The 27,429-nt window shown below is 32.2% G+C and overlaps 1 protein-coding gene across 1 annotated transcript in view; it reads left to right on the top strand.

Annotated features, from left to right (window-relative positions):
• Positions 1-428: 428 nt before the first annotated feature.
• Tak1 (TGF-beta activated kinase 1) overlaps positions 429-27,429 on the top strand; it is a 134,063-nt gene continuing 107,062 nt past the window's right edge. Inside the window, exons 1-6 of the mRNA XM_075302294.1 lie at positions 429-682; positions 7,155-7,523; positions 7,588-7,887; positions 15,186-15,683; positions 15,747-16,160; positions 16,231-16,276. Coding sequence (XP_075158409.1) covers positions 7,314-7,523; positions 7,588-7,887; positions 15,186-15,683; positions 15,747-16,160; positions 16,231-16,276 — 1,468 coding nt within the window. The 5' untranslated portion in view covers positions 429-682; positions 7,155-7,313. The remainder of the gene's footprint in view (positions 683-7,154; positions 7,524-7,587; positions 7,888-15,185; positions 15,684-15,746; positions 16,161-16,230; positions 16,277-27,429) is intronic.

Below are 27,429 nucleotides of genomic sequence, written 5' to 3'. Positions count from 1 at the left end.
TGTGTTACGAAAACCTCTAATTTAACTTTTTTGTTTGTTTCAAACAAACTAAAAAACATGTTATCGTGTAATCAATTATAAAAAATTAAAGACATTGTTTGCTATTTCAGCAAACAGTTACGCATCCCCTTTTTCAGCAGACTCTTTGATATTTCAGTAGATTTTTCTATTGCAAAATTGCCTTATTGAGATAGCGTTCAAAAGGTTGTTGAATTTCATAGAGTATTGAAATGTTACATTTGAAATCGTGTTGAATACCAGCCTTTCTCATGCTTCAAGCCGTCGTTACACCGCCCTCTTTATAGCTATGTCACCAACCACAATGTAGTTCCGCCTGTAATACATGTCCCTGTCTTTACATGTTTTCGTTAAATTTTTTGACGACATATTTTTGTTGTTTTTCTAACAACAGCTGTTACTGACATTTGCTGTCAATTTTTAGTTCTTTCATTATCAAAGCATAAAATTCACTCCAATTTTATTAAATTCCCCAAAAATCCTTTATTGTTGTCCATCCAAAACAATTTATCCAAAATCTACAACAACAACAAGAATTATGTAATTGGAACAACAAACTGGAAAACGAAGAAGGCAATCATCTTAAATTAAAAGGAGAATAATCACAAAAAAAGAAAAAGGCATGAAGTGTTTTTTCTTAATTGGCGTTTTAATAAAATTTTAGGTAAGGACCATAGCTGCCAGATAATGTTATTCTCTATTGTGGCAATGGGGATATATGTGCAGTAAATGAAAGATCATTAATGTGCAGCAATTACCCAGTCAGAAAAAAACCATCGGAAAAGCGTTGTAAAAGCGTTGTGAACGGTTGATACACGGTGGGAAAAAGCGTTGTTACAACCCCAAAATGATAACATCATTCCACGGTGTATCGATTGTATTTAACAACGTTTTCAAAGCGTCATGAAAACAATATTTTATACGCTTTTCCGATGGTTTAACGAACGCTTTGACAACCCCAAAATGATAACATCGTTATACGGTGTATCGATGGTTTTTACAACCATTAAAAAGCACTGAAAAACAACATTTCATACGTCTTTCCAATTGTTTTAGGAGGGTTAGAATTATAATTTTACAGTACCTTAAAACCGCTATTGAAACAAAACAAAATTAGTGTTTTACACTTTACAAAGGAACATCAGAAAACTTAACAATTAACAATTAATAGGCAAAATACATAATTAAGATTAAGATTGACATTTCTAATTGGTAAAAAAATCTTCTAATAATATGGTCAAAAATGATTATATTACTTCAAGGTCATATACCTTCTGATCTTCCTCCAGCCCTGTCTCTAGTAGAGGCAAACCAACGGCTTGTTTTTGTCAGAATTGTAGCCTCAGTCTCATTTTCAAATCTGTTTAACAAAAAATCTATAAAAAAATGATTAGTAAATTATTACAGAGTTCATATTTTATTACCTTGTTGATATGAATTGATTTATAATAGGATAATGTTCCTTTATCATATAAAGTGAATATGTACATTAACAGTGAAACCACTAGGAACAGTTTTGGTTAATTTTACAAATGAGGCAATTGTAGAAAGTTTTAACTGAACTAAACGCTGACATCACGCCAAAACCCAAATATAAATACTTATTTATCGACTAATTAAAGAAATTTTGTTAGACATAATTACTTTTTTTCACATGTTAGGTGAGTATTAACTTCGAGTTTAGCCGCTTAAATCGCTAAAATGAAAACTAAGGGCGTTTTCGTTTCGCAAAAAATATGTTGCCGTGGTGTTACACTACTTTTTTCCTCATTGTATTTTCTCTCAAATTATAGTATAATTTCAAAGTTATTGGTAATTCATAATGTTGTGAGGGATACAGGATCCAACATCTATGACAATGTCCTTCATATTTGGCAATCAATTTCGAGAATGTTGCACATTTTTTCCCAATCGAAATCGCCATAAATCAGTAAAAAAGGCATAAAAGTATACATATTTATTGCAGATTTCTTTATATCTTGATGGGGAATAGCCCAAAGCAAATTTTCACAAAGTTTGTATTCCTTAAAATGGATTATTAAAGAAATGTAATCGTGAAAAATTTGCGATTTTAGTGCCTTTATTATTTCCTATAAATATTTCAAACAAAACAGTTCAGAATTTCTTAAGATTTGTACATTTTACCCCAAATGCGCCAAAAGATTTGTACATTTTACCCCAAATGCGCCAAAGGATTTATCCATTTTACCCCAAATGCAACAAAAGAACATTCTTGCAATACTGAACTCCATTGTTTTCCTTCAAACAATGAACTTTTCTTTAAAGGTGGGTATTAAGTTCGAGTTTAAGCGCTAAAAATGTCATTTTTTCACGATTACTTTTCTTAATAATCCATTTTAAGGAATACAAACTTTGTGAAAATTTGCTTTGGGCTTTTCCCCATCAAGTTATAATAAAATTTGCAACAAATATGTATAATTTTATGCATTTTTCTTACTGATTTAGTTTTCACTTTATCGATTTAAGCGGCTAAACTCGAAGTTAATACTCACCTTAACATGTGAAAAAAGTGATTATGTCTAACAAAATTTCTCCAATTAGTCGATAAATAAGTACTTATATTTGGGTTTTGGCGTGATGTCAGCGTTTAGTTTAGTTAAAACTTTCTACAATTGCCTCATTTGTAAAATTAACCAAAATTGTTGTTCCTAGTGGTTTCACTGTTAATGTACATATTCACTTTATATGATAAAGGAACATTATCCTATCATGAATCAATTCCTATCACCAATAATACCTCCATTACTCATTAAAAACCATTGGACATTGATGGAACATGAATTTTCAACGATAATTTTATGGAAAATGTACTATTTAAAAACCGTAAATTAATTTGTTTAGCAAGCGTTGTTTCAACGTTGGCTTCCAACGCTGTTACAACGCTCAATATTTATAACCATCGTAAATTTCTGACTGGGTATGTTTACTATAAATGTAAGTTTTAACGATGGTCAGTCTAAATTGAAGCCGAATTGTTATGGACGGACATACGGACGTATATTATATTTACGATGAGGAGCTTTTGGAGTCAATCGTTTATGTTTTTCCCAACATTTAAGTGTGGAACGTGCAATATTATTAAATTTAAATTGGGGGGGGGTGGGTTGGTTGTTTGACTGCCTGGAAAATATACATTTGAACCTTCTATTGCCAATATCATAAAGGCTCAACTGCCATCTAGAACCAGCAAAATTATATCAAAATCTACAATAAAAGGAAGGTTTGGTATCCTTACGCCCCCGGGACCAGATGAAATTTATACGTAATGTAGGCGTTATGGACGGACAGACAAACGTATATTGTATACTTGTTGAGGAAGTCTTTTGTTGCATTTGTTTATATTTCATTTCATAGACCAATATATATTACTTAGCAAGAATTCCTGAATACAACACAAAATTCTTAATTTAATATATGCCCATTGTATTCCCAAATCCACTTCCAGGTGAATGTGAATCAATTCCACGATTTTCGTGTCCTACAATCCACTTTGACCGGAATTTTCGTGAAATCAATTCACTTGCAAAAGTCTTGGTGCAAGTTGAATTATGTCCAAGATGGGTGTATTTCCGGTTAAAAAAAAGTACTCGCGTAAAAAATTTGAAATGTTTTATATTTAATACATGAGTTTTATTAAAACTGCGTCATTTTTAATTAAAAAAAAAAATAAATTAAAATAAGACTATTGATTCCACTTATTTTGATTTCCGCCTTAGTGAATTTTTTGTTCAAAAAAGAAAGTGGAATTACGAACACCAAATTTTCACGTTTGTGGATTTGACGTGAATAGTGGAAGTGGAATTGAAGTGGATATCGGAACATGGGTGTAAATGATTTATATAAAATCAAGTACAAAAATATGTTAAAAATTGTTTTTTTTTTTTTTTTGCATTCTTAACAATTTTCTGTAACACTAGTCAATTTATCGGCTCCCCAGCCTAACTATAAATTTGCAGTTTTTAGGAATGTAAGAATAAATAAATAATATTAGACCCGCACGAGGTAGACATATATAAATAGACCAAGAATAGTATTAATGTGGCAATATCGAATCCATATACTGCAACAGTTTCAAACGAAAGGAGTTATTACACGGTGAACATATTCGTAACTCAAGCGGTAACCCATTCCAACAACGTACAATTCTCACAAAAAAAGATTTAACAAAAATACTTCTCCCAATACGGTGAACAAATAACTGTGGATTCCTTGACGAGCGCGAAAAGGAGAAGGAAGAACGTAAAGGTACAGGCTTAGAGTAATATATAATCTTATAAAATAAAATCAGATTCCGATAGTCAACAAAATTACGGAAAGAGAGGCCAAGAAAACCCCTTACGTAACCAGAAATAGAGTCCCTCCTTCGAACATTGTAAACAAAGCGCACAATCACATTCAACAGTCCGTCTTAGCTTCGCAAAAAGTTGTCCAGAGCAGCCTGAGATAACTTCAAGGCCATAAAGAACTTGAGACATTAAGAGCGAATGAGCCAATTTGAGCCGGACATTGAGTGGCAAAAATAAATTCGATGAAGAAATCCTACGCAATGTAGACCAGATCCTACCAGACAGAGCATCAATATGGAATCGAAAGGAGAACTCATAGTCAAGTACAACACCCAAACAACGATGCCTATCAACAAACTCAATGCGTTCATATCCTAGGAACAAATTAGACAATTGAGAGAGCCCCCTGTTCGACCTAAACATCAAGGCTTTCGTCTTAGCCACATTAACCATCAAATCATTCACCAATGCCAAATGCCTAAAACGATCCAACCCATTATCCGCAAAAGCGAACGTTCTACACACCCAGGAATCAGTGTAACAGTGGATATCATTAACATACAGGATGAATAAAAGTGGGTCCAAGACCGAACCCTGAGGTAGACCAGAAGCAAGTGGAAGAAAGCTAGATTCTGCACCATTCAAAGCAACAAATTGTTCCCTATTTCTTAAATATGAATACATAAGCTTACAAGCTGATAATGAAAAACAAAATTGACCACCAAGTTTAGCAACTAATTTAGCATAACTCACGGAGTCGAAGGCCTTAGATAGATCAAGAGAAACAAAAGAACTCAAACAACCATTGTTAATATCTGTGCGGACATGATCAGTCAAAAACAAAAGCAAATGCGTAGTATTTAGACCCTGGCGAAACGCATATTGAGACTCATGAATAATATTAGAAGTAGCCATAAGTATCTGTCCTTTCATAATATGCTCAACAATTTTAGAAATTGCAGGTAGGATCGAAATTGGACGTAAATCAGTAGGTTCAGAAACAACCCGAGACTTTGGTATAGGAACTACACGAGCTTTCTTCCAAGCGGAAGGAAAAGTGGACGTAGTCAGAATGCAATTCACCAAATCCAAAATAAAGCTCGATACAAATGGGAAAATAGATTTAATAAAATTAATAGGCAAACCATCCACTCCCACCGACCTCGATTTAACTTTTCCCATCGCTTCAAGAAACTCTAGCTCATCAACACCACGAACAGAAAACGGTGAATCTGATTCATGGAAACTATCAAAATCGAATTATTCAATTCGGCTGACAGAAGCTGAACCGTTAGCAAAAAAAGAATTTATACATTCGACATCCAAATTAGTTTCCACGAAGTCATCAGCAACACACCCAGAACTACGAAAAATCCTCCACATGCCAGATGAGTTCAAAGATTAAAACCGAGCAAAACTTTAGGGCTCTTGGAACCCAATGGAATTGATGCGTAATGTCAAAAGCAAAGGCTGACCCAATAAACCCAGCGTTTGACGTTATGTCCTACAAGGGACGTTTTAATCCCAAAATGTAATTCCTCTCCTTAAGTGAATGGCAATGAAATTCCCTTTGCGATGCATATATATGGGAGCTATATCTATATCTGAACCAATTTGGATAATATTCGACAAGTTTGATTGATACCACAGAAGGTTACCTTGTGCTCAATTTGAGTAAGAACTGGTAATAAATGATGCCTCTATGGTCAACAATATGGTTATTAGGGACACATTTTTCAAAATCGTGTAATACATATATGTGGGAGCTGTATCTAAACCTGAACCGATTTTGACAATATTTGGCAGGTTTGATTGATGCAATAGAAGGTCATCTTGTGCAAAATTTTAGTAAGATCGGGTAATAAATAAGGATATTCTGGTAAAAAAAAGGGTTATTGGGGCAAATTTTTGAAAATCGGGCGATACATATATATGGGAACTATATCTAAATGTGTACCGATTTTGATGATATTTGGCAGGTTACGTTTTGCTAAATTTGAGTAAGATCGGGTAATAAATAAGGGTTTTGTGGCCAAATTTGGGAAAATGGGGCTATACATATATATGGCTATATCTAAATCTGAACCGATTTTTTGGCAGGTTTGATTGGTGCTACGGAATGTTACCTTTTGCTAAATTGGAGTGGGATCGGGTAATAAATAATGGTTTTCTGGCAAGATTTGTGACAATCGGGCGATACATATATATGGGAGCTATATCTAAATCTGAACCGACTTGGATGATATTTGCCAGGTTTGGTTGATACCACGGAAGGTTACCTTTTTGCTAAACTTGATCGGGCGATACATAGATATGGGAGCTATATCTAAATTTGATCCAGTTTCTTCCAAATTCAATAGCGTTCGTCCTTGTACCCCAAAAACTCACTGTACCAAATTTCATCGGTGAATAATTACGGCCGTAATCATGCGAACAACAAATACATGGACAGACGGACGGACACCAAGCGCTAAATCGACTCATGAGATGATTCTGAGTCGATCGGTATATATTTTATGGGGTCTAAAATCAATATTTCTGGTAGGCACATTTTTTGGCAGATCAAAGTTATTATACCCTAACCACTATGTGGTTTAGGATATAATTAATAGAACCACATATAAAATTAATTGATTGAGTTCATTTTTGAGACTGAATTGTGTCGTAATTAAAAAATAAGTGGAATCGATTAAATTTAATTAAATATTTTTACAAAATTAAAATTTTGGTTGGAAATTTTGGAGAAGTGTTTTTTCCATCGTATCACAGTTTTAAAATATTTCCTTTGAAAATACACTCTAAAATAATATTTCTTGTATTTTCTTATAGATTTTTGCGGAGAAGAAAAATAAAAGCCTAATTCCAGGAAAGTATATCATCTACAGGAATTTAACAAAAATCATCGATTATTGGATAAAACTCTAACGCAGAGAGCCCACACAACAAAAATCTGCCTAAACGGCGGAAACACCAACCAAAGGAACAATCATGACTGATGAAACTCAGGAACAAGCAACAGTATCAACAGTACCCTCAACAACTAATGGGACAGATAATTCACTAGAAACTGGAGATCCTAGTTTAGCTCTACCACAACCATCAACTACACCTCAAGAGCCTCATCATGGCATTGTAAGCAGTGGAGGTTTAAGTCTTTTATGTCCTGGTGTTGATTTTACAGAGATTTCATTTAAAGAGGTTTGCTTTTGTGTAAATACATGCATTTTGTGTGTCTAAAAAATATTTTTTTTTCTTTTTACAGAAAGTTGGTCATGGCTCCTATGGTGTGGTCTATAAAGCATTTTGGCGTGATCGTTATGTTGCCGTAAAGGAATTTGGTCCCAAAGCTGAACAGAAAGCTATTGAAACAGAAGTTAAACAATTATCCCGCGTTCAACATGAAAATATAATTGCCCTCTATGGTATTGCATTGAATCAAATGTCCACATATTTGATAATGGAATATGCCGAAGGTGGTTCGTTATATGATTTTCTACATGGTAAAGTGAAACCGTACTATTCAAAGGCTCATGCTATGAGTTGGGCGCGACAATGTGCAGAGGTAAGTGGAGAGGAGATGTAGAATCATATTAGAATAATAGCACCATAAAAACTATATGTAGTTAAGTTCATTTGAGTAAGTTCCCCAAATTGGATGGTATAATAAAAGAAAACTATGTGCCTTTTCATTGGTCTAAACCACACTTGAACCTTCCGAAAAAAGGAAAAGAGAAATGTTTGTACAAAGTTTATTTCGGCAAAAGTCCACTATCATAAACTTTTTTTCGGAAGGTTCAAGTGTGGTTTACTTTTGGGTTTAGTGAACTGCCTGAATTTATTCTGATAATTGGTTGATAGTTTTGCTGCAAGTAGAGGATGCTGATGAGGAATGTGGTAGTTCCGAAACGTGCTTCCATCCAACTATCTTGCAGTCTATAGGGCTTTGCCTAAATAAATTTGACAAACATTATTTTCCTCTGTTGGTTAAGCTACACTTGTAGTTTAGTCAATGCATGGTTTTAAGCTGAAATAAAAAAACAACAACAACAATGATTAACCCTTTCACTACCGAATAAAACCTAATGTTAAAAACTTTAATTTTTCCTCCGTATCTACTTGTACTAACAGCATGTAGAAAAAATATTGCAATTTTGAAGGCCTACCTCAATTATTTATAAAACTATGTGTGCTTGTTTTGAAAACTTAATACTTGAATTGTGACCAAATGGTCATACGAAACTAAATGCTATTTGGCCTGTAATGTTTGTTGAAGTGTGGGAAAAAAAATCAAAAACGAATCTGCAATAACATAGGCTATAGTTTTTATATGAAAATCCATTTACTAGAGACGTACTGTCGAAAAATTGTCTCAAAATTGTGTATTTTTTGTTTATTGTCAAGAAATGTTATGAAAATACATTTTAGTGCCCAGCAATATAGAAAATATTTATAGCATATTTAGATAAGAGCCTCTACTTTAAAATAACATCGACAAATAAATCGAAACTAGGTTAGGTGGCAGCCCGATGTATCAGACTCACTTAGACTATTCAGTCCACTGTGATACCACATTGGTGAACTTCTCTCTTATCACTGAGTGCTGCCCGATTCCATGCTAAGCTCAATGACAAATCGAAACTAAGTAGGGAGTTAGAGTTTGGAGTTGTTTTCGAATGTCCGTAGTGAAAGGGTTAAAGAAAAAAACCAACAATAACAAAACAAAACGAATGAAATAAAATTTGACAAATTTTCTATAGAAACAAAATTTTGACAAAAAAAATAAAGTTTTGACAAAATCTTTTATAGAGATAAAATTTTGACAAAATTTTCTATACCCGTGTAAAAATTGGTGGATCTGGCCAGATATTATTATATCTCCTGCCATATCTGATTAGATATGATAGTATATGTAGGCAGATCTGGACAGATCCGAAAAATGGTAATATCTGATCAGATCTAATTCTAAAGGAATTAGATCTGATCAGATCTCAAATTTGGCCCACATCTAATTATATCTAATTTGATATAATTAGATGTTAATATATATTTAATTATATATAATTTTATCTACAAATTTCCAAAATTAGTGAAATTACAGTAATTAATAAAAACGATTTATTTTATGGTTTTATAGTGAAAAGAGTATTTAATATTATAAGTTGGATCAAACATATGTACATTATATATATGTCTACCCAGTCAGAAAAAAACCATCGGAAAAGCGTTGTAAAAGCGTTGTGAACGGTTGATACACGGTGGGAAAAAGCGTTGTTACAACCCCAAAATGATAACATCATTCCACGGTGTATCGATTGTATTTAACAACGTTTTCAAAGCGTCATGAAAACAATATTTTATACGCTTTTCCGATGGTTTAACGAACGCTTTGACAACCCCAAAATGATAACATCGTTATACGGTGTATCGTATCGATGGTTTTTACAACCATTAAAAAGCACTGAAAAACAAAATTTCATACGTCTTTCCAATTGTTTCTAGAATGCTTTAGGAGGGTTAGAATTATAATTTTACAGTACCTTAAAACCGCTATTGAAACAAAACAAAATTAGTGTTTTACACTTTACAAAGGAACATCAGAAAACTTAACAATTAACAATTACCCCCATTTTCATAAAGCTCCGTTAGTGTTCCGTTAACTAACCAACTTTTGAACCGTATTATGGACGAAATTATCATCTTGCATATATATTCCATAGCCAGTTAGGAACACAACTGACGAGCATTTTTCACTTAAAGTTAACTGGAGAGAAGATATTTGCAATTTACTTTCTGTTATTTGGCAGTTAAAGCCTAACGGAGCTACATGAAAATGGCCGTTAATAGGAAAAATACATAACTAAGATTAAGATTGACATTTATAATTGGTAAAAAAATTATTTTAATATGGTCAAAAATCGCTAAAGTGAAAACTAAATCAGTAAAAAAGGCATAAAAGTATACATATTTGTTGCAGATTTCTTTATATCTTGATGGGGAATAGCCCAAAGCAAATTTTCATAAAGTTTGTAGTCCTTAAAATGAATTATTAAAGAAAAGTAATCGTGAAAATTTTGTGATTTTAGGGGCTAGTCATATGTCTTTATTATTTCCTATAGGTAATAGTTCAAAATTCACTCTTGGAAAAATTTTAAGGTACATTAAAAAGAGAATCCTCTACGACACTAAAATGAACTTAACAAAGGGAAAAAGTTATACACAAATGTGCGTATTTCACACAAAACACTTCAGAATTTCTTAAGATTTGTACATTTTACCCCAAATGCGCCAAAAGATTTGTACATTTTACCCCAAATGCACCAAAAGAACATTCTTGCAACACTGAACCCCAATTTTTTCCTTCAAACAATGAAATTTTCTTTAAAGGTGGGTATTAAGTTCGAGTTTAGGCGATAAAAACGTAATTTTTTCACGATTACTTTTCTTTAATAATCCATTTTAAGGAATACAAAATTTGTGAAAATTTGCTTTGGGCTTTTCCCCATCAAGTTATAATAAAATTTGCAACAAATATGTATGATTTTGTGAATTTTTCTTAATGATTTAGTTTTCACTTTAGCGATTTAAGCGGCTAAACTCGAAGTTAATACTCACCTTAACATGTGAAAAAAAGTAATTATGTCTAACAAAATTTCTTCAATTAGTCGATAAATAAGTACTTATATTTGGGTTTTGGCGTGATGTCAGCGTTTAGTTTAGTTAAAACTTTCTACTCATTTGTAAAATTACCCAAATTGTTGTTCCTAGTGGTTTCACTGTTAATGTACATATTCACTTTATATGATAAAGGAACATTATCCTATTATAAATCAATTCCTATCAACAATAATACCTCCATTACTCATTAAAAACCATTGGACATTGATGGAACATGCATTTTCAACGATAATTTTATGGAAAATTTACTATTTAAAAACCGTCAAATAATTTGTTTAGCAAGCGTTGTTTCAACGTTGGGTTCCAACGCTGTTACAACGCTCAATATTTATAACCATCGTAAATTTCTGACTGGGTAGGTATAAAAGCCTAAGAATTAAAAAACAACAAAAACAAAATATATACATAGCCACCAAGGGTTCTGGCATTTAAATTTCCCAAGGCGGTAGTACATTGCTCTCTGCAAACAGTTCTTTAAATGAGTCTCGCAACTCCTTTATTTGGCTACTCGGAATGAAAACTCTGAAAAATATAAAATATACAGAAGAATTATCAGTATTTAAAGATATATTTGCAAATAATACATATACTTACCAAAATTTGCTTCTCGTACCCAATAATTTAAACCAGCGCTGTATTGAATGGTTTGTGCGAAGCTCCAAATGCCATACTATAACTAATTGCACGGGAATGTATCCGGTTCACAATGCAAATCATCTCCAAATTTGTATTCTTTTTGATATTGGAAAATACTTCCTTCTATCGCAACTTCGGATATGGCCTGGTCACAAATCTTTACGTTGTCTTCCGCTGTCTTCTTTTAATCTTTTCCTGGACTACCACAAATTCATCCTCCTAAAACAGAGAAAATATTCAATATATAAAAATAGGAACAAAATAATAAACTTACCTTATCACAGCTTCTCATACTCCTTTATCTTCCTCGAAAAATGAGAAGACATTCGATTTTTATATGAAATAAAAATATGAAACTCGCATTATCAAATATTTGATATATATTTTTGTCAAATTTAATAACAACAGGCGTTGCTAATGGTGATAGTTATGGGGTGACATTTTTGAAAACAAAAAGACGGTTGTGTCTGAAAGTTAAGCATTTTATGAAGACACTTCAAAATGATATTTAAAAGGGTTTCTTGAAACTGTCACAACATATAAAGATTGTTTGGTTATGTTCACCACATGTTTTGATGTGCGACCATACATACGTGCTTGTAACCAAGTATATCACGTTAGTATTCTCGTAACAAACACATTATTTTTACACACAAACATATACAAATATTTTTTTATCCGTGTTACACAACTGGTTCACGATTTAATGCGATATATATATATAATTAGATATGGAGCTATATATAGTATATATAATTAGATATGATGTCATATATGAAGATATATAATTAGATCTTACCAGATATGACTGATATAAATAGATATAACAACATATATAATGAGATCTTGAATCAGATCTAATCATATATAACACTATACATAACATATCTCCGTAGATCTATTTATATCTACGACCATATCTGAGCAGATATAATTATATATACTTTGATATTATTAGACATGATTAGATCTCTCAATTTTTACACGGGTAGATATAAAATTTTTAAAAATGTTCTATAGAAATAAAACTTTGACAAAAAATAAAATTTGGACTAAATTTTTTATAGAAAAAACTTTGACAAAATTTTTTATAGAAATAAAATTTTGGCAATATTTTCCATAGAAATCAAATTTTGAGAAAATTTTCTATAGAAATAAAATTTTACAAAATTTTCTATAGAAATAAAATTTTCTATAGAAATAAAAACTTGCAAAATTTTCTATAGAAATAAAATTTTAAAAAAATTTTTGTAGAAATAAAATTTTGGCAAAATTTTCTATAGAAATAAAATTTTGACAAAATTTTCTATAGAAATAAAAATTTGACAAAATTATCTATAGAAATAAAATTTTTTAAAAATTTCTGTAGAAATAAAATGTTGACAAAATTTTCTATACAAATAAAATGTTGACAAAATTTTCTATAGAAATAAAATTTTGACAAAATTTTCTATAGAAATAAAATTTTTAAAAAATTTCTATAGAAATAAAATGTTGACGAAATTTTCTATAGAAATAAAAACTTGCAAAATTTTCTATAGAAATAAAATTTTAAAAAAATTTTTGTAGAAATAAAATTTTGACAAAATTTTCTATAGAAATAAAATTTTGACAAAAACTAAAGTTTTGACAACATTTTTTATAGAAATAAAAATTTGACAAAATTTTCTATAGAAATAAAATTTTGACAAAATTTTCTATAGAAATTAAATTTTGACAAAATTTTCTATAGAAATAATATTTAGACAAAATTTATAAGAAATTTTTGTAGAAATAAAATTTTGACTAAATTTTCTATAGAAATAAAATTTTGACAACATTTTCTATAGAAATAAAATTTTGACAACATTTTCTATAGAAATAAAATTTTGACAAAAACTATTACAGAAAAAAAAATTTGACAACATTTTCTATAGCAATAAAATTTTGACAATATGTTCTATAGAAATAAAATTTTGCCAAAATATTCTATAGAAACAAAATTTTGGCAAAATTTTCTACAGAAATAACATTTTGACTGAATTTTCTATAGAAATACAATTTTGACAGAATTTTCTATAGAAATACAATTTTGTCAAAAAATAAAGTTTTGACAAATTTTTCTATAGAAATAAAATTGTGACAAAATTTTCTATAGAAACAAAATTTTTGACAAAAAATACTACAGAAATAAAATTTTGACAAAATTTTCTATAGAAATAAAATTTTGACATAATTTTCTATAGAAATACAATTTTGACAGAATTTTCTATAGAAATAAAATTTTGTCAAAAAATAAAGTTTTGACAAAATTTTCTATAGAAACAAACTTTTGACAAAAAATACTACAGAAATAAAATTTTGACAAAATTTTCTATAGAAAAAAATTTTGACAAAATGTTCTATAGAAATAAAATTTTGACAAAATTTTCTATAGAAATAAAATTTTGTTGTTGTTTTTTATTGCAGCTTAAAACCATACATTGACTAAACTACAAGTGTAGCTTAACCAACAGAGGAAACGAATGTTTGTCAAATTTATTTGGGCAAAGCCCTATAGACTGCAAGATGGTTGGATGGACGCACGTTTCGGAATTACCACATTCCTCATCAGCATCCTCTACTTGCAGCAAAACTATCAACCAATTATCAGAATAAATTCAGGCAGTTTATTAAACCCAACAAAAACCACACTTCGGAGGGTTCAAACTACGCTTGTAGTTTAGTCAATGTATGGTTTTAAGCTGCAATAAAAAACAACAACAATGCTTAAAGAACAAAACCAACAACAACAAAACAAAACGAATGGAAATAAAATTTTGACAAAATTTTCTATAGAAATAAAATTTTGACAAAATTTTCTATAGAAATAAAATTTTGACAAAATTTTCTATAGACATAAAATTTTTAAAAAATTTCTATAGAAATAAAATTTTGACAAAATTTTCTATAGAAATTAAATTTTGACAAAATTTTTTATAGAAATAAAATTTTGACAAAATTTTCTATAGAAATAAAATTTTAACAAAATTTTCTATAGAAATAATATTTAGACAAAATTTATAAGAAATACCATTTTTACAAAATTTTCTATAGAAATAAAATTTTGAAAATATTTTCTATAGAAACAAAATTTTGACAAAATTTTCTATAGAAACAAAATTTTGACAAAATTTTCTATACAAATAAAATTTTGACAAAATTTTCGATAGAAATAAAATTTTGACAAAATTTTGTATAGAAATAAAATTTTTAACAAAATTTTCTATAGAAATAAAATTGTGACAAAATTTTCTATAGAAATTAAATTTTCGAGAAAATTTTCTGTAGAAATAAAATTGAATTTGAAACAAATTAATAAATCAGAACCCATTCAGATCGAACTCTGCGTTCGCTTGTGTTACTGAAGTTTTTCCTTCTGAAAATTTTTGGTACTATTGGAAATATGAACATGTGAAACTACGTTTCTTCGGAGAAAAATTTTGGAAATCCCCAATTTTCCAAAATTTGTCCAGAAATTGCGTTACAAATTCATGAATACGTCTATATATGTTTTATGTTTTCTTCCAGGGTGTCGCCTACTTACATGCAATGAAGCCAAAACCGTTGATTCATCGTGATTTGAAACCATTAAACCTTCTGCTCACTAATAAAGGGCGTCATTTGAAAATTTGTGATTTTGGTACAGTAGCCGATAAGTCTACACTAATGACAAACAATAAAGGTTCTGCAGCTTGGATGGCTCCAGAGGTATTTGAGGGTTCTAAGTATACCGAAAAATGTGATATTTTCAGTTGGGGTATTGTGCTGTGGGAGGTGCTGTCCCGTCAGAAACCATTTAAGGATGTGGACAACACTTATTCGATAATGTGGAAAATTCATAAAGGTGAAAGACCTCCGATTGTTACAGATTGGCCTCAACCCATACAAAATTTGATGACCTCATGTTGGGCTACAAAACCAGATCTGAGACCATCTATGCAATTGGTGGTGGAGGCAATGCATGAATTGGTTCAGGCTTATCCTGGAGCTGATGAACCATTAGAATATGAATTTATAAATCAACAGGTATTACATATTTTTATAATTTCAATATTTTGTTTTAATTTTAATTTTTTTCTCTTTCTTTAGATTGTAAGCCCCAATGTCAATGGAACAACGGGTGATAGTTTTATTTTAGATTTTAGTGATTATAGTAACTCATCTAGTTATGGAACCTCAAATACCCAAGTTACCCGTCCTACCACCGATGATAGCGGTGATAGTAGTAGCAATCGTTCATCATCAGCAACTCCAACAAATCAATTTTTACCACAGGGTCATTTCAGCAGTACATTTCGCTGGGATGTTATACCTGAAGAATCAGAATGTTCTACAAATAGAACTGATGATCAGACTGACGAAGCAGCAGCAGCATCGGCGGCGGCAAAACCATTGGATTTATGTGCTTCGGAAGAATCGAAAAAACGTTATGAAACTATTCGTAGTAATATGTTAGAAAATGCCAATGTACCCATGGCTCCTTTGGGGATTGAAGTAGATCCTGTAAGTATATGAATGGGAAGGCATAGTTTGTTTTTTAATATTATTATGTATTTTAATTTTCTTTTTCTAGAATGCTTGGGATCTTCCCCACAGCGATAATGTTGCAAGTAATGTCGGTAAGTTTAATACTTTTCAATTTTTCCTTATCCATTTGTTGGAGGTGAAAAGCATCGTTTCTAGTGGAATTGTAAGCAGATATGCAATGAATTGATTTTTATCATTTGGTTATAAGTCCTGAGGGTATGTTAGAGCATTTTTAAATGTACATTTTAAATGTACAAAGTATATCGTAGGAAGAACTTCCATGTTTTATACCCTCCACCATAGGATGGGGGTAACTAACTTTGTTTTTCCTTTTGTAAAATATCGAAATATTGGTCTTAGACCCCCTAAAGTTGACATATTCCAGGACGTGATCGAATTATTATTCGATCTAGCTTTGTCTGTCCGCCCGGATGTCCGTTCGTTCCACTTTAAACTTGGAACAAGCAGTTGTTATTGATGTAGTATGATATTGCAAATTGGCCATATGGGACCACTTTTACGTATAGCCCCCATTCAAACCAACCACTAGATTTAATTTACGAAACATTTTGTTGGTCCCTAGTGGATTCACGGGCTGACCTATAGGCGTTGAATGTTGTTTTAGCTATCAAATTCGCGATTATGAACCGATCCCTGCATAGAACTTGAAAACCCCTTAAAACAAGGTTATCTGTGTGTGCGAATAACTCTATAATTCAAATACAAAATTATAACAAGGTGGGGTCAGTATTTTGAATGTAGAAGGTCCGTTTTTGAGCGAATCCATGTTTTCCTTTTCTTAACTACATTCCCTACAAAATTCTACGTATTTTAGAAAAACAAATTGTGTACCTTAAAAGTTGTAAACACCACAATTTGGAACTTCAACATTTGTTCTTTCTTTCTGTCGTAACATTTGTTTTCTTCTTCACACAAACATTTGTTTTATACCCTGCGCCACACTGTGGAACAGGGTATTATAAGTTAGTGCATATGATTGTAACACCCAGAAGGAGACGAGATAGACAAATGGTGTCTTCGGCAATAATGCTCAGGATGGGTCCCTGAGTCGATATAACCATGTCGGTCTGTCCGTCCGTCCATCCGTCCGTCCGTCTGTCTGTGAACACATTTTTGTGATCAAAGTCTAGGTCGCAATTTAAGTCCAATCGCCTTCAAATTTGGCACATGTTCCTAATTTGGGTCAGAATAGAACTCTATTGATTTTGGAAGAAATCGGTTCAGATTTAGATATAACTCCCATATATATCTTTCGCCCGATATGCACTAATATGGACCCAGCAGCCAGAGTTTTATACCGATTTGCTTGAAATGTTGTACAAACATAACACTTAGTTGTGTAGTCGAGTGTGCGAAATTTGATTGAAATCGGTTCAGATTTAGATATAGCTCCCATATATATCTTTCGCCCGATATGGACTTATATGGCCCCAGAAGCCAGATTTTTTGTCGAATTTGGTTGAAATTTTGCACCAGGAGTACAATTAGTAGTATAGTCAAGTGTGCAAAATTTGACTGAAATCGGTTCAGATTTAGATATAGCTCCCATATATATCTTTCGCCCGATATGGATAATATGGTCCTAAAACCCAGAGTTTGGCCCAATTTGGTTGAAATTTTGCACAGGGAGTATATTTAGCATTGTAGCTATGCGTGCCAAGTTTGGTTGAAATCGATTCAGATTTAGATATAGCTCCCATATATATCTTTCGCCCGATATGCACTTATATGGACCCAGAAGCCAGAGTTTTATCCCGATTAGCTTGAATTTTTGCACAAGGAGTACAATTGGTAGTATAGTCATGTGTGCCAAATTTGATTGAAATCGGTTCAGATTTAGATATAGCTTCCATATATATTTTTCGCCCGATATGGACTTATATGGCCCCAGAAGCCAGAGTTTTGGCCCAATTTGGTTGAAATTTTGCACTAGGAGTACAATTAGTAATATAGTCATGTGTGACAATTTGATTGAAATCGGTACAGATTTAGATATAGCTCCCATATATATGTTTTTCTGATTTCGACAAAAATGGTCAAAATGCCAACATTTTCCTTGTTAAATCGCCACTGCTTAGTCGAAAAGTTGTAAAAATGACTCTAATTTTCCTAAACTTCTAATACATATATATCGAGCAATAAATCATAAATAAACTTTTGCGAAGTTTCCTTAAAATTGCTTCAGATATAAATGTTTCCCATATTTTTTTACTAAAATTGTGTTCCACCCTAGTGCATTAGCAAACTTAAATTTTGAGTCTATAGAATTTGTAAAAGTCTATCACATCCTGTCCACATCGAGTGATATTTAAATGTATGTATTTGGGACAAACCTTTATATATAGCACCCAACACATTTGACGGATGTCATATGGTATCGAAAATTTAGATCTACAAAGTGGTGCAGGGTATAATATAGTCGGCCCCGCCCGACTTTAGACATTCCTTACTTGTTTTTTTTTTTTTTTCTGGTTGAATCAATTAATTTTTTAATTGAAATGTCTTCAATCACAAAAATGATAGTATCAATTAAAAAAATAATGGAAAGTCTTTTTTTCGATTCTTTTAAATTAATTCTAAATCGGGCTTTTAAGGTCTCTAAATATGCAAATAAAAAGACTTTACTTCATATTTTCGTTGGTAATTTTCGTTGGTAATTTCCAACTTCTTCTGGGAATAATTTTATTGAAATATTTAGTCTTCATATCTTCGATATCATTGTTAAAAGGTAAAAAGTGACGGCACATGAGCACCATAACATTAAACAAAAATTTAAAATAATTTCAAAAATAAATAAATAAAAACTAAATTAAAATATCACAGAGCTTTTTTCTTATGGCTACGATCACAGATGATTAAACTTAAACTGAAGGTCGATTAAAAAAATAATTGATCTACTTAAAGAATTAATTGATATTATTATTTTTGGTGATTGATTTTTGTTTCAATTAAAAAATTTGTTGAATCAATTAAATTTTTAATTGAATATTTTTTAAAACTCAATTAAAATTTTAATTGAAAATTTTTTTCGTGAAATTTTTTTCTGTGTTCCAATTTTTTGCTTGTTTTTGTATGGAACACCAAATAAGGATACGCTTTTATCGGTCACTTTGGTCAAATATTATATGTGTTCTTCTCATCACAATGCTGGCAATTTTGAAAAGATTTTTTTTTTTACAAAATTTTCAAATGACAAAGCATGGATTGCTAAGCCGATATCTTTGGTCCAAACGGCCTTATATGTCCACGAACTAACTGTAAAATGTTTTAACGGTTGAGAAATGTGAAAATTTAAAAAATTGACGCCTTTTAACATACATAGAAAAAAATTTCACGAAAATTTTTCCTGTTAAAATCTTAATTGAGTTTTAAAAAATATTCAATTAAAAATTTAATTGATTCAACATATTTTATAATTGAAATAAAAATTAATCACACAAATTAATAGTATCAATTAATTATTTAATTGAATCAATTAATTTTTTAATTGACTGTCAATTAATTTTTTAATTGTTATTATTATTTCTGTGATTTAAATTTCAATTAAAAAATTAATTGGATCAATTAATTTCGTGATTGAATCAGAAAAAATAGTTTTCCTGCAAAAAGAAACTTATAAAGGCTTCAATTGATATTTTTAATTACCAAAAAGTTTTAATTAAAAAAAATTTTCCTTGGCCATAAATTTTTTCGATACAAGGAAAGTCCTCTGAAATACCTTTACAACGATATATTAAATATAGCGTTACTAAGTAAAATGCCCCAAAGATTTACACTAAACCTCACTAACTCTGATTAAAACGTTCACACAAAAAAAAAATTGGTTTTCAATTGCGAAAATGATAGTATCAATCACAGTTTAAAAAATTTTTTAACTACAAAATTATTTGATTAGATTTGAAAATTTCAATTAATTTTTCATTGGATTCAATTAAAGATTTAATTGATGTCGATTGCAAATTAATTAATTTTTTAATTATTCTATGAATTATTTACTTAAACTGCAACCCAATTTCCAACTATCATTTTAATTATTCAGTTAAATAATTAATTGAGTTTCGCAATGAACATCGTTTAATTTCTTTAAATTAAATTGTTAATCGGAACAATTTCTCTCAATTTCGTAACTAAATATTGCTCTAAGACCCCATAAAGTATATATATTCTGGGTCGTGGTGAAATTCTGAGTCGATCTAAGCATGTTCGTCCGTCCGTCTGTTGACATTACGCTAACTATCGAAGGAAACAAGCTATCGACTTCAAATTTGGCATAAGTTGTTGTTATTGATGTAGGTCGGGTGATATTGCAAATGGGCCATATTGGTCCACTTTTACGTATAGGCCCCATATAAACCGCCCCGGTTTTGGCTTGTCGAGCCTCTTAAAGAAGCAAATTTCATCCGATCCGGTTGAAATTTGGTACGTATTGTAAGTATATGGTCTCTAACATCCATATCGATCCATAATTATATATAGCCCCCATATAAACCGATCCCCAAATTTGACCTCCGGAACCTCTTGGAGGAGCAAAATTCATCCGATCCCGTTGAAATTTGGTACGTGGTGTAAGTATATGGCCTCTAACAACCATGCAAAAATTGGTCCATATCGCTCCATAATTATATATAACCCCTATATAAACCGATCCCCAGATTTGAACTCCGGAACCTCTTGGAGGAGCAAAATTCATTCGATCCGGTTGAAATTTGGTACGTGTTGTAAGTATATGGTCTCTAACATCCATATCGGCCCATAATTATATATAGCCTCCATATAAACCGATCAACAGATTTGAACTTCGGAGCCTCTTGGAGGAGCAAATTTCATCCGATCCGGTTGAAATTTGGTACGTGGTGTTAGTATATGGTCTATAACAACCATGCAAAAATTGGTCCATATCGGTCCATAATTATATATAGCCCCCATATTAACCGATCCCCAGATTTGAACTCCGGAGCCTCTTGGAGGAGCAAAATTCATCCGATCCAGTTGAAATTTGGTACGTGGTGTTAGTATATGGTCTTTAACAACCATGCAAAAACTGGTCCATATCGGTCCATAATTATATATAGCCCCCATATTAACCGATCCCCAGATTTGAGCCTCTTGGAAGAGCAAAATTCATCCGATCCAGTTGAAATTTGGTTCATTGTGTTAATATGTGCCCGCTAACAGCCATGCTAAACTTGGTCATAATTGGTCTAAAGTTATATAACCCTCAGATAAACCGATCCCCAATCACACAAAAATTGGTCCGTATCGGTTCATTGTATATAGCCCCCATATAAAGTGACCCCCATATTTCAATTCTGGCTCTCTAATTACCAAAAGCTCATATCGGTTAGTAATTCTTTGTAGACGTTCCTTTTTTACCTAATATATACCACGTTTGGACTAACTTAAAAGACGATGTTAAGATACCTTGCCATCGGTAAATATTACCGCTTGGACGGCGGAAGTACGCAGGCAGTTGAATGTCAGAGTCGATGGCTAAGTAATTCCGACCACAAATTACACCAAGATTCTCGGGGCCACATTCAACAGCCTTTTTAAGTCGTCTGCCCATGCCACTGCAATTTGTAACAAGCTCCGCGGTAGAAACAAGGTCCTCAAGTCACTTGCCGGCAGTACTTGGGATGCGGACCGGTCCGGTCAGTGGTAAACTATGCAGCGCCAGTGTGGACACCTCAGACAAGCGACACGCAGTGGAATAACATCCAGACCTGTCAGAACGTCCAGACCTTTGAACTGCAACAGGATGTCTCCGCAGTACACCCCTGGATCACCTTTATGCGGAGACCAAGATCATTCCGGTGCGTCGGCACAATTACATGTTGTCAAAGCAGTACCTCCTGGATTGCTGTCGAAGTTGTCATCCAAATCACCATCTTGTGGATAGGCAACCTCCACCCAGGAATATAAGGGTTGATCTTCACCTTCTAGAGCCCGAGATCCAGCGTCACAAAAGTGAGCCTCTAGATCAGGCAGCATATCAGACAGGTCTGAACAGGATTCATGAGAATACTGTAGCTGAAGCGGTGAGAAGCTACAAGGTTAATTCTGTTCTTGGAGTCCGACCACCGCCCATAGCACCGGATGAAAGAGACCTCCCAAGGCAGATTGGTTTTAACCCAATTAAGATCAGACAAGTGCAGCCGCCCCAATTCCTACCTATCAGTGATTGATAGCAACGTAGCTGACGTGTGTCCCACCTGTAACCAAGGGCCACATGACACTTGTCACCTTTTTGCTTGCCCAGCTAAACCTACCCGACTCACCACCAGATCACTCTGGACGCATCCCACCCTTGTCGCAGAGTTCCTAGATCTGGATACCAGCTGAAGTACCAAAGCATTGAACACATTGGATGAAATTACATTAAAACTGTTACAACAACAACCACAACCCTAGTAATTGTGGATGACAGTCTTTAGTAGAAGTTTCTACTCAATCCATGGTGGAGGGTACATAAGATTCGGCCTGGCCGAACTTACTTGTTTGATTTAAAAAAAAAAATGATACAATAAATTTTTTTATCAAAAATTAAAATAATTCAATCATTTATTAACTGAAAGTTTCTTATATTTTTAATTAAAAATATAAAAATGATCAATATTTTCTGTGTGTAACATATTTATTTTTTTTTTATTACATATCTCCCAATTTTGGATTTTTTTTGGGTATTTTTGTTACGAATTTTGGGAATAGTGTATATAACAATATTTCTTAAAGCAACTGTTTCAGCAGAACACAATAAAAATCATAATGAAAAGTTCTAAAGGTTTCAATTCAATTTGTAAAACTGTATTAAAAAAAAAAATGATTAAGATATGGCTCCCATACATATCTTTCGCCCGATATGCACTTATATGGCCCCAGAAACCAAAGTTTTACTTTGTTTTACTTAAAATTTTGCACAAGGAGCACAATTAGTAATATTTTATACAACCAACGTGAATTTTCTACGTCTATAGGTCAGCTCGGGTCCACTCCTTCAATTTTGTATACACATCTCTAGGTCAAATGGTCTGTATAGTTAGGTTAGGTTATGTGGCAGCCCTATGTATCAGGCTCACTTAGACTATTCAGTCCATTGTGAGGTGGGATAAACCACTGCTGAAAAACTTTTTGGTGTTCGGTTGAAGCAGGAATCGAACCCACGACCTTGTGTATGCAAGGCGGGCATGCTAACCATTGCACCACGGTGGTCTGTATAGTTGCCAAAACCGTGGTTCGCTTATCTCGTTTATCAAGTTTTGTACAAACGAGTACGAGTACAAGACACTTATGCTTACACGAAGAGAAGAAATGTGGTTTACACGATCGTATACATAGAAAAAAATTTACGAAAATGTTTCCAATTAAAGTTTTAAAAATAATTAATTGAGATTTAAAAAATATTCAATTAAAAATTTAATTAATTCAGCAATTTTTTTAATTGAAACAAAAATCTATCACAAAAATTAATTAAGTTTTTAATTGGATCAATTAATTTTTAAATTGATTTTAAATTAATTTTTATTGATACTATCATTTCTGTGATTGAAGACATTTCAATTAAAAATTAATTGGATTAATTAATTTCGTAATTGAAGACAAACCATATGTTTTTGTGTATATTTAAAGAGCAAAAAAAAAACACAGTTAACAAGTTTTATTTTTTAGATTTTTTATCCTTTAAATAATAGAATATTTTTTTGATTTTTTATTAAAATTCATAGCAAAGTGGAGGATGGCCTTACAGTACTTACTAGAGGTCTGCACAATTCCATTTGTAAATGCAGAGTACACGTGTACTTGCTACATGAGTACATCTATTTGAGAGAGTCGCAAAACAATTGGTACACATTTTAATGAACATCAAAAGCCACGAGCAACTTCTTGTTGCTACTCTGATGTCTTCACTACCAACAAACACATATTCCTCTTTCTCTCTTATTGAAGTGTACTCAGATTGATCACGTCGAGTATGTTGCGAGAACAAAACTTCATAGAGTACTCCATGTACCACGTGAAGTTTCAGAAATACAAGAAAACAGTTACTCTCCATAATATATGTTTTCGGATTGATATAAAGAACGGAAAACGTTAAGATAATTGTGTGACATACATAAATATATGAAATATGTGAAATACGTACATATCTATGATTAATAATAATGGAAAGTTTTGCTTCGCACATAGCTAAGCAATACTTGTGGTACCACGTGAAGTGAAGAGAATCCATGTTGTACTTTTTCTCAAGTACTTACATTTTTATTGTTCCTTTTTTCGGAACACATATTGTTTCGGGTAAGTACTTGGTGGTATTTGACAAGCAAGCGTTCTCTTCACTTCACTACTTGCGCTCTGAGAGAAAGACAGTGTATGTAATATATTCGACAGCGAATTGCATACATGTAGTGAAAAGTTATTTGATGCACACCTCTAGTACTTACATTTAAAAATGTTAAACATTTTCATCTATCAACTTGTTGCTGAAGCAGTTGATGACAGAATTGCTCACAAGATTCTCTTCATTTTTACAGATAAACGAAATTCATTATATTTTCTCAGATATTTACATGTTTTTTGTTGCAAAATCTATGTCATTTTAAATTTAATTTCAATCATATTTGCCAACATATTCGCATGATGTATTTCTATTTTTTTTTAATTCTGTACAACACTAGAATTAGATAATTGCTTATGTCAAGAAAAGCCAAACAGTCTACTTGATAGCATGTATATTTGCCTAATGGCTGTGCTCAAGAAAACCCGTAGAATATATAAGGAATATTACATTAAATATTTTTTGCGAAGGATAAACAAAGAAATAAAGTCATTCTATATTTGATCATTTTATTATAGTTATAGTACACAGATGGTCAGTGGAAATAATTATTAGAAAATTTTCCCTCATGACATGATAAAGTTTCACCATTTATTTTCTTGGCGAAATCAATAAAACACTCATCTCATAAATTGCAAATTCAAAAAAAAAAAAATGTAAAATAAAAAATAAATATTTATTGTGAAAATTCGATGCAAAAAGAAAAATCACAATAGTCGACAAATAATGCCGCCAACACCCACTTTAAATTCACACATCTATGGCAACACACACTCATAACATTCTTCCTTTACCCCCACCTGATTAGTCGATTCCATTAATTAATGGATATTAGTCGTGTCGTCTGCGATATCGAAATCACAATAAAATCTAAATCATCGATGAATGAATCATCCATCCATCCATCCATGCCATTTTCATCCAAATGTATTCTCTGGGCTAACGAAGAAAGGGGCGGGTCACTCAATGGCAGGTTGCTTGCCCTGTCACAGTTTGGCGGCACAAATCTTTTGAATTTGTCATTTGGTGGGGAATGCCCCTCTCTCTCGCGATCGTCGTGATCGTGTAATTAAAAGTTCAGTTTTGTTTTATTGCTCACACCCTCCATTATTATTGCAATTGGGAATCCGTGCCAAGAAAATGATTTTCTTTATTTACATATTTTTTGTATAGCATTAAAATCGATCGTTGTCAGTGATAGATATCGGCAGACTGCCATTGGAATTTCTTGTATTGGTATGCATTGGCATATGACAGATCGCACCTGCTTTGTAGTATGTTTTTTTTTTTTTTGAAAATTATATCAAATAAGGGGCGCTAGGAAATATCTACGATTAATTACTTATTCCAATCAAAAATTTCCAAAGAAAAAATTGACTTTGAAAAGAAGCCACTATGCTGAATTTCACGATCAGTCGAATTTATACAACCCAAAAGTCAACTATGAATATTTGATTTTGTTTACAACTTTATGCCTGATATGTAATGCAACAAAGTAATTTTATTGTTCAAAATCAAAAAATGTCGGAAATAACATACAAATTTTAAAATCAGTTTAGATTTGTTCTAATTGGCTACCTCTTGTAAGAATTAAGACCTTCAAACGGTCGACAAAACCAATATAAACTGCACGAAGGTGGATCTGCGGTATTTTGAACCACTCCCCTCTTCAGATGATCGATACTATGGTATTTTTTAGTGACTACCTTACTCTCTAAAATTTCCCAGGCGCAAAAGTCCTAGTCCATCAAAATCTCCGGATTTAAGTCCGGCGATTTTGATAGCCATAGTAATCTTCTTTTTAAGCCATTCTTGGTGTAACTGTGCTGAGTTCGATAGTTCTCAGTCCAGTTGGAATATCCATGGTATGCGGCCGCAATGTTTATCAGCCCTGCCAGCTGTCAGACAAACGGCTTAGAAATAAAAGCAACTTAAAGTTGGTTGCAATACATATCAGTCACCAAAATATTCCTTATATATCGAGAAAATTTCTAAGACGATATAATGATGTCCGTCCGCTGTCTGTTTGTGTGTTGCAACCGCATTACCACCTTCGCTAATGACGCTTTCGTTCTGAAATTTGGTACAGATTCGTTTCCAAAATGCACTCACAAAGGGCATTTTCAAAAATGGACTCCCAAAGATGTTCTTTATTTTAACCCTCTAATGCCCCAATGTGTTTGCCAGCTGATTAAATATTTAATGTTAACGATACAAAATCAAGAAAAATTTATACGGTAAAATTTAGTACAGTGAAACCTATCAAAATTGGACACTCTCAAAACCGGACACGTCCCAAATGTTGACAGTTGTTATTATATTAAAAAATTAAAATTAACCTCTCAATCCTGGACACCTTCCAAACGTGGACAAAATGGAGGCGACCGTGGGTATCCACCTTTCAGAGGTTTCACTGCATATGCTCCAAAGACTCTTGAACAGTTTTAACTAAGTTATCTTTTTATTTTACCCATCTTTGTTGTCTTAAGGTGTGTTTTACTAAAAGCTTCCTGATTTAACGAAGCCCGCCTAAAGGCAGGATTGGGCATTAGAGGGTTAACTACCCAAGAAGTTCTTTTAATTTTTTTTTTAATAACTCGGTTTTTCGTATTTTTAATGAGTAGTCTAGTTTTTTTTGTTTTAAATTGGTTAAAAACAGAGAAGGAATTTATTTATAAGTTATTTAAATTTTGCCGAACAAAGTGTTAAATCCATTCTAAAAATATTTAAAATTTTTGAAAATATTTGATGCAAAACGTTTCAGACAAGCGTTATAATGCTTTATTAGTTATTTGGCAAAATATCACAAAATTTTTGAATTCACATCCAAAACACTGAATTAGTATCACACCTTCAGAAATGATGCAAATTCAATGCAACGGTGTTCATCCG

The sequence above is a fragment of the Haematobia irritans genome, chromosome 3 (assembly GCF_050003625.1).
Source record: "Haematobia irritans isolate KBUSLIRL chromosome 3, ASM5000362v1, whole genome shotgun sequence".
In the NCBI taxonomy this organism is placed as follows: domain Eukaryota; kingdom Metazoa; phylum Arthropoda; class Insecta; order Diptera; family Muscidae; genus Haematobia; species Haematobia irritans.
Note: the sequence above shows the minus strand (reverse complement) of the source record. Positions and strands in the feature narration are given on the sequence as shown.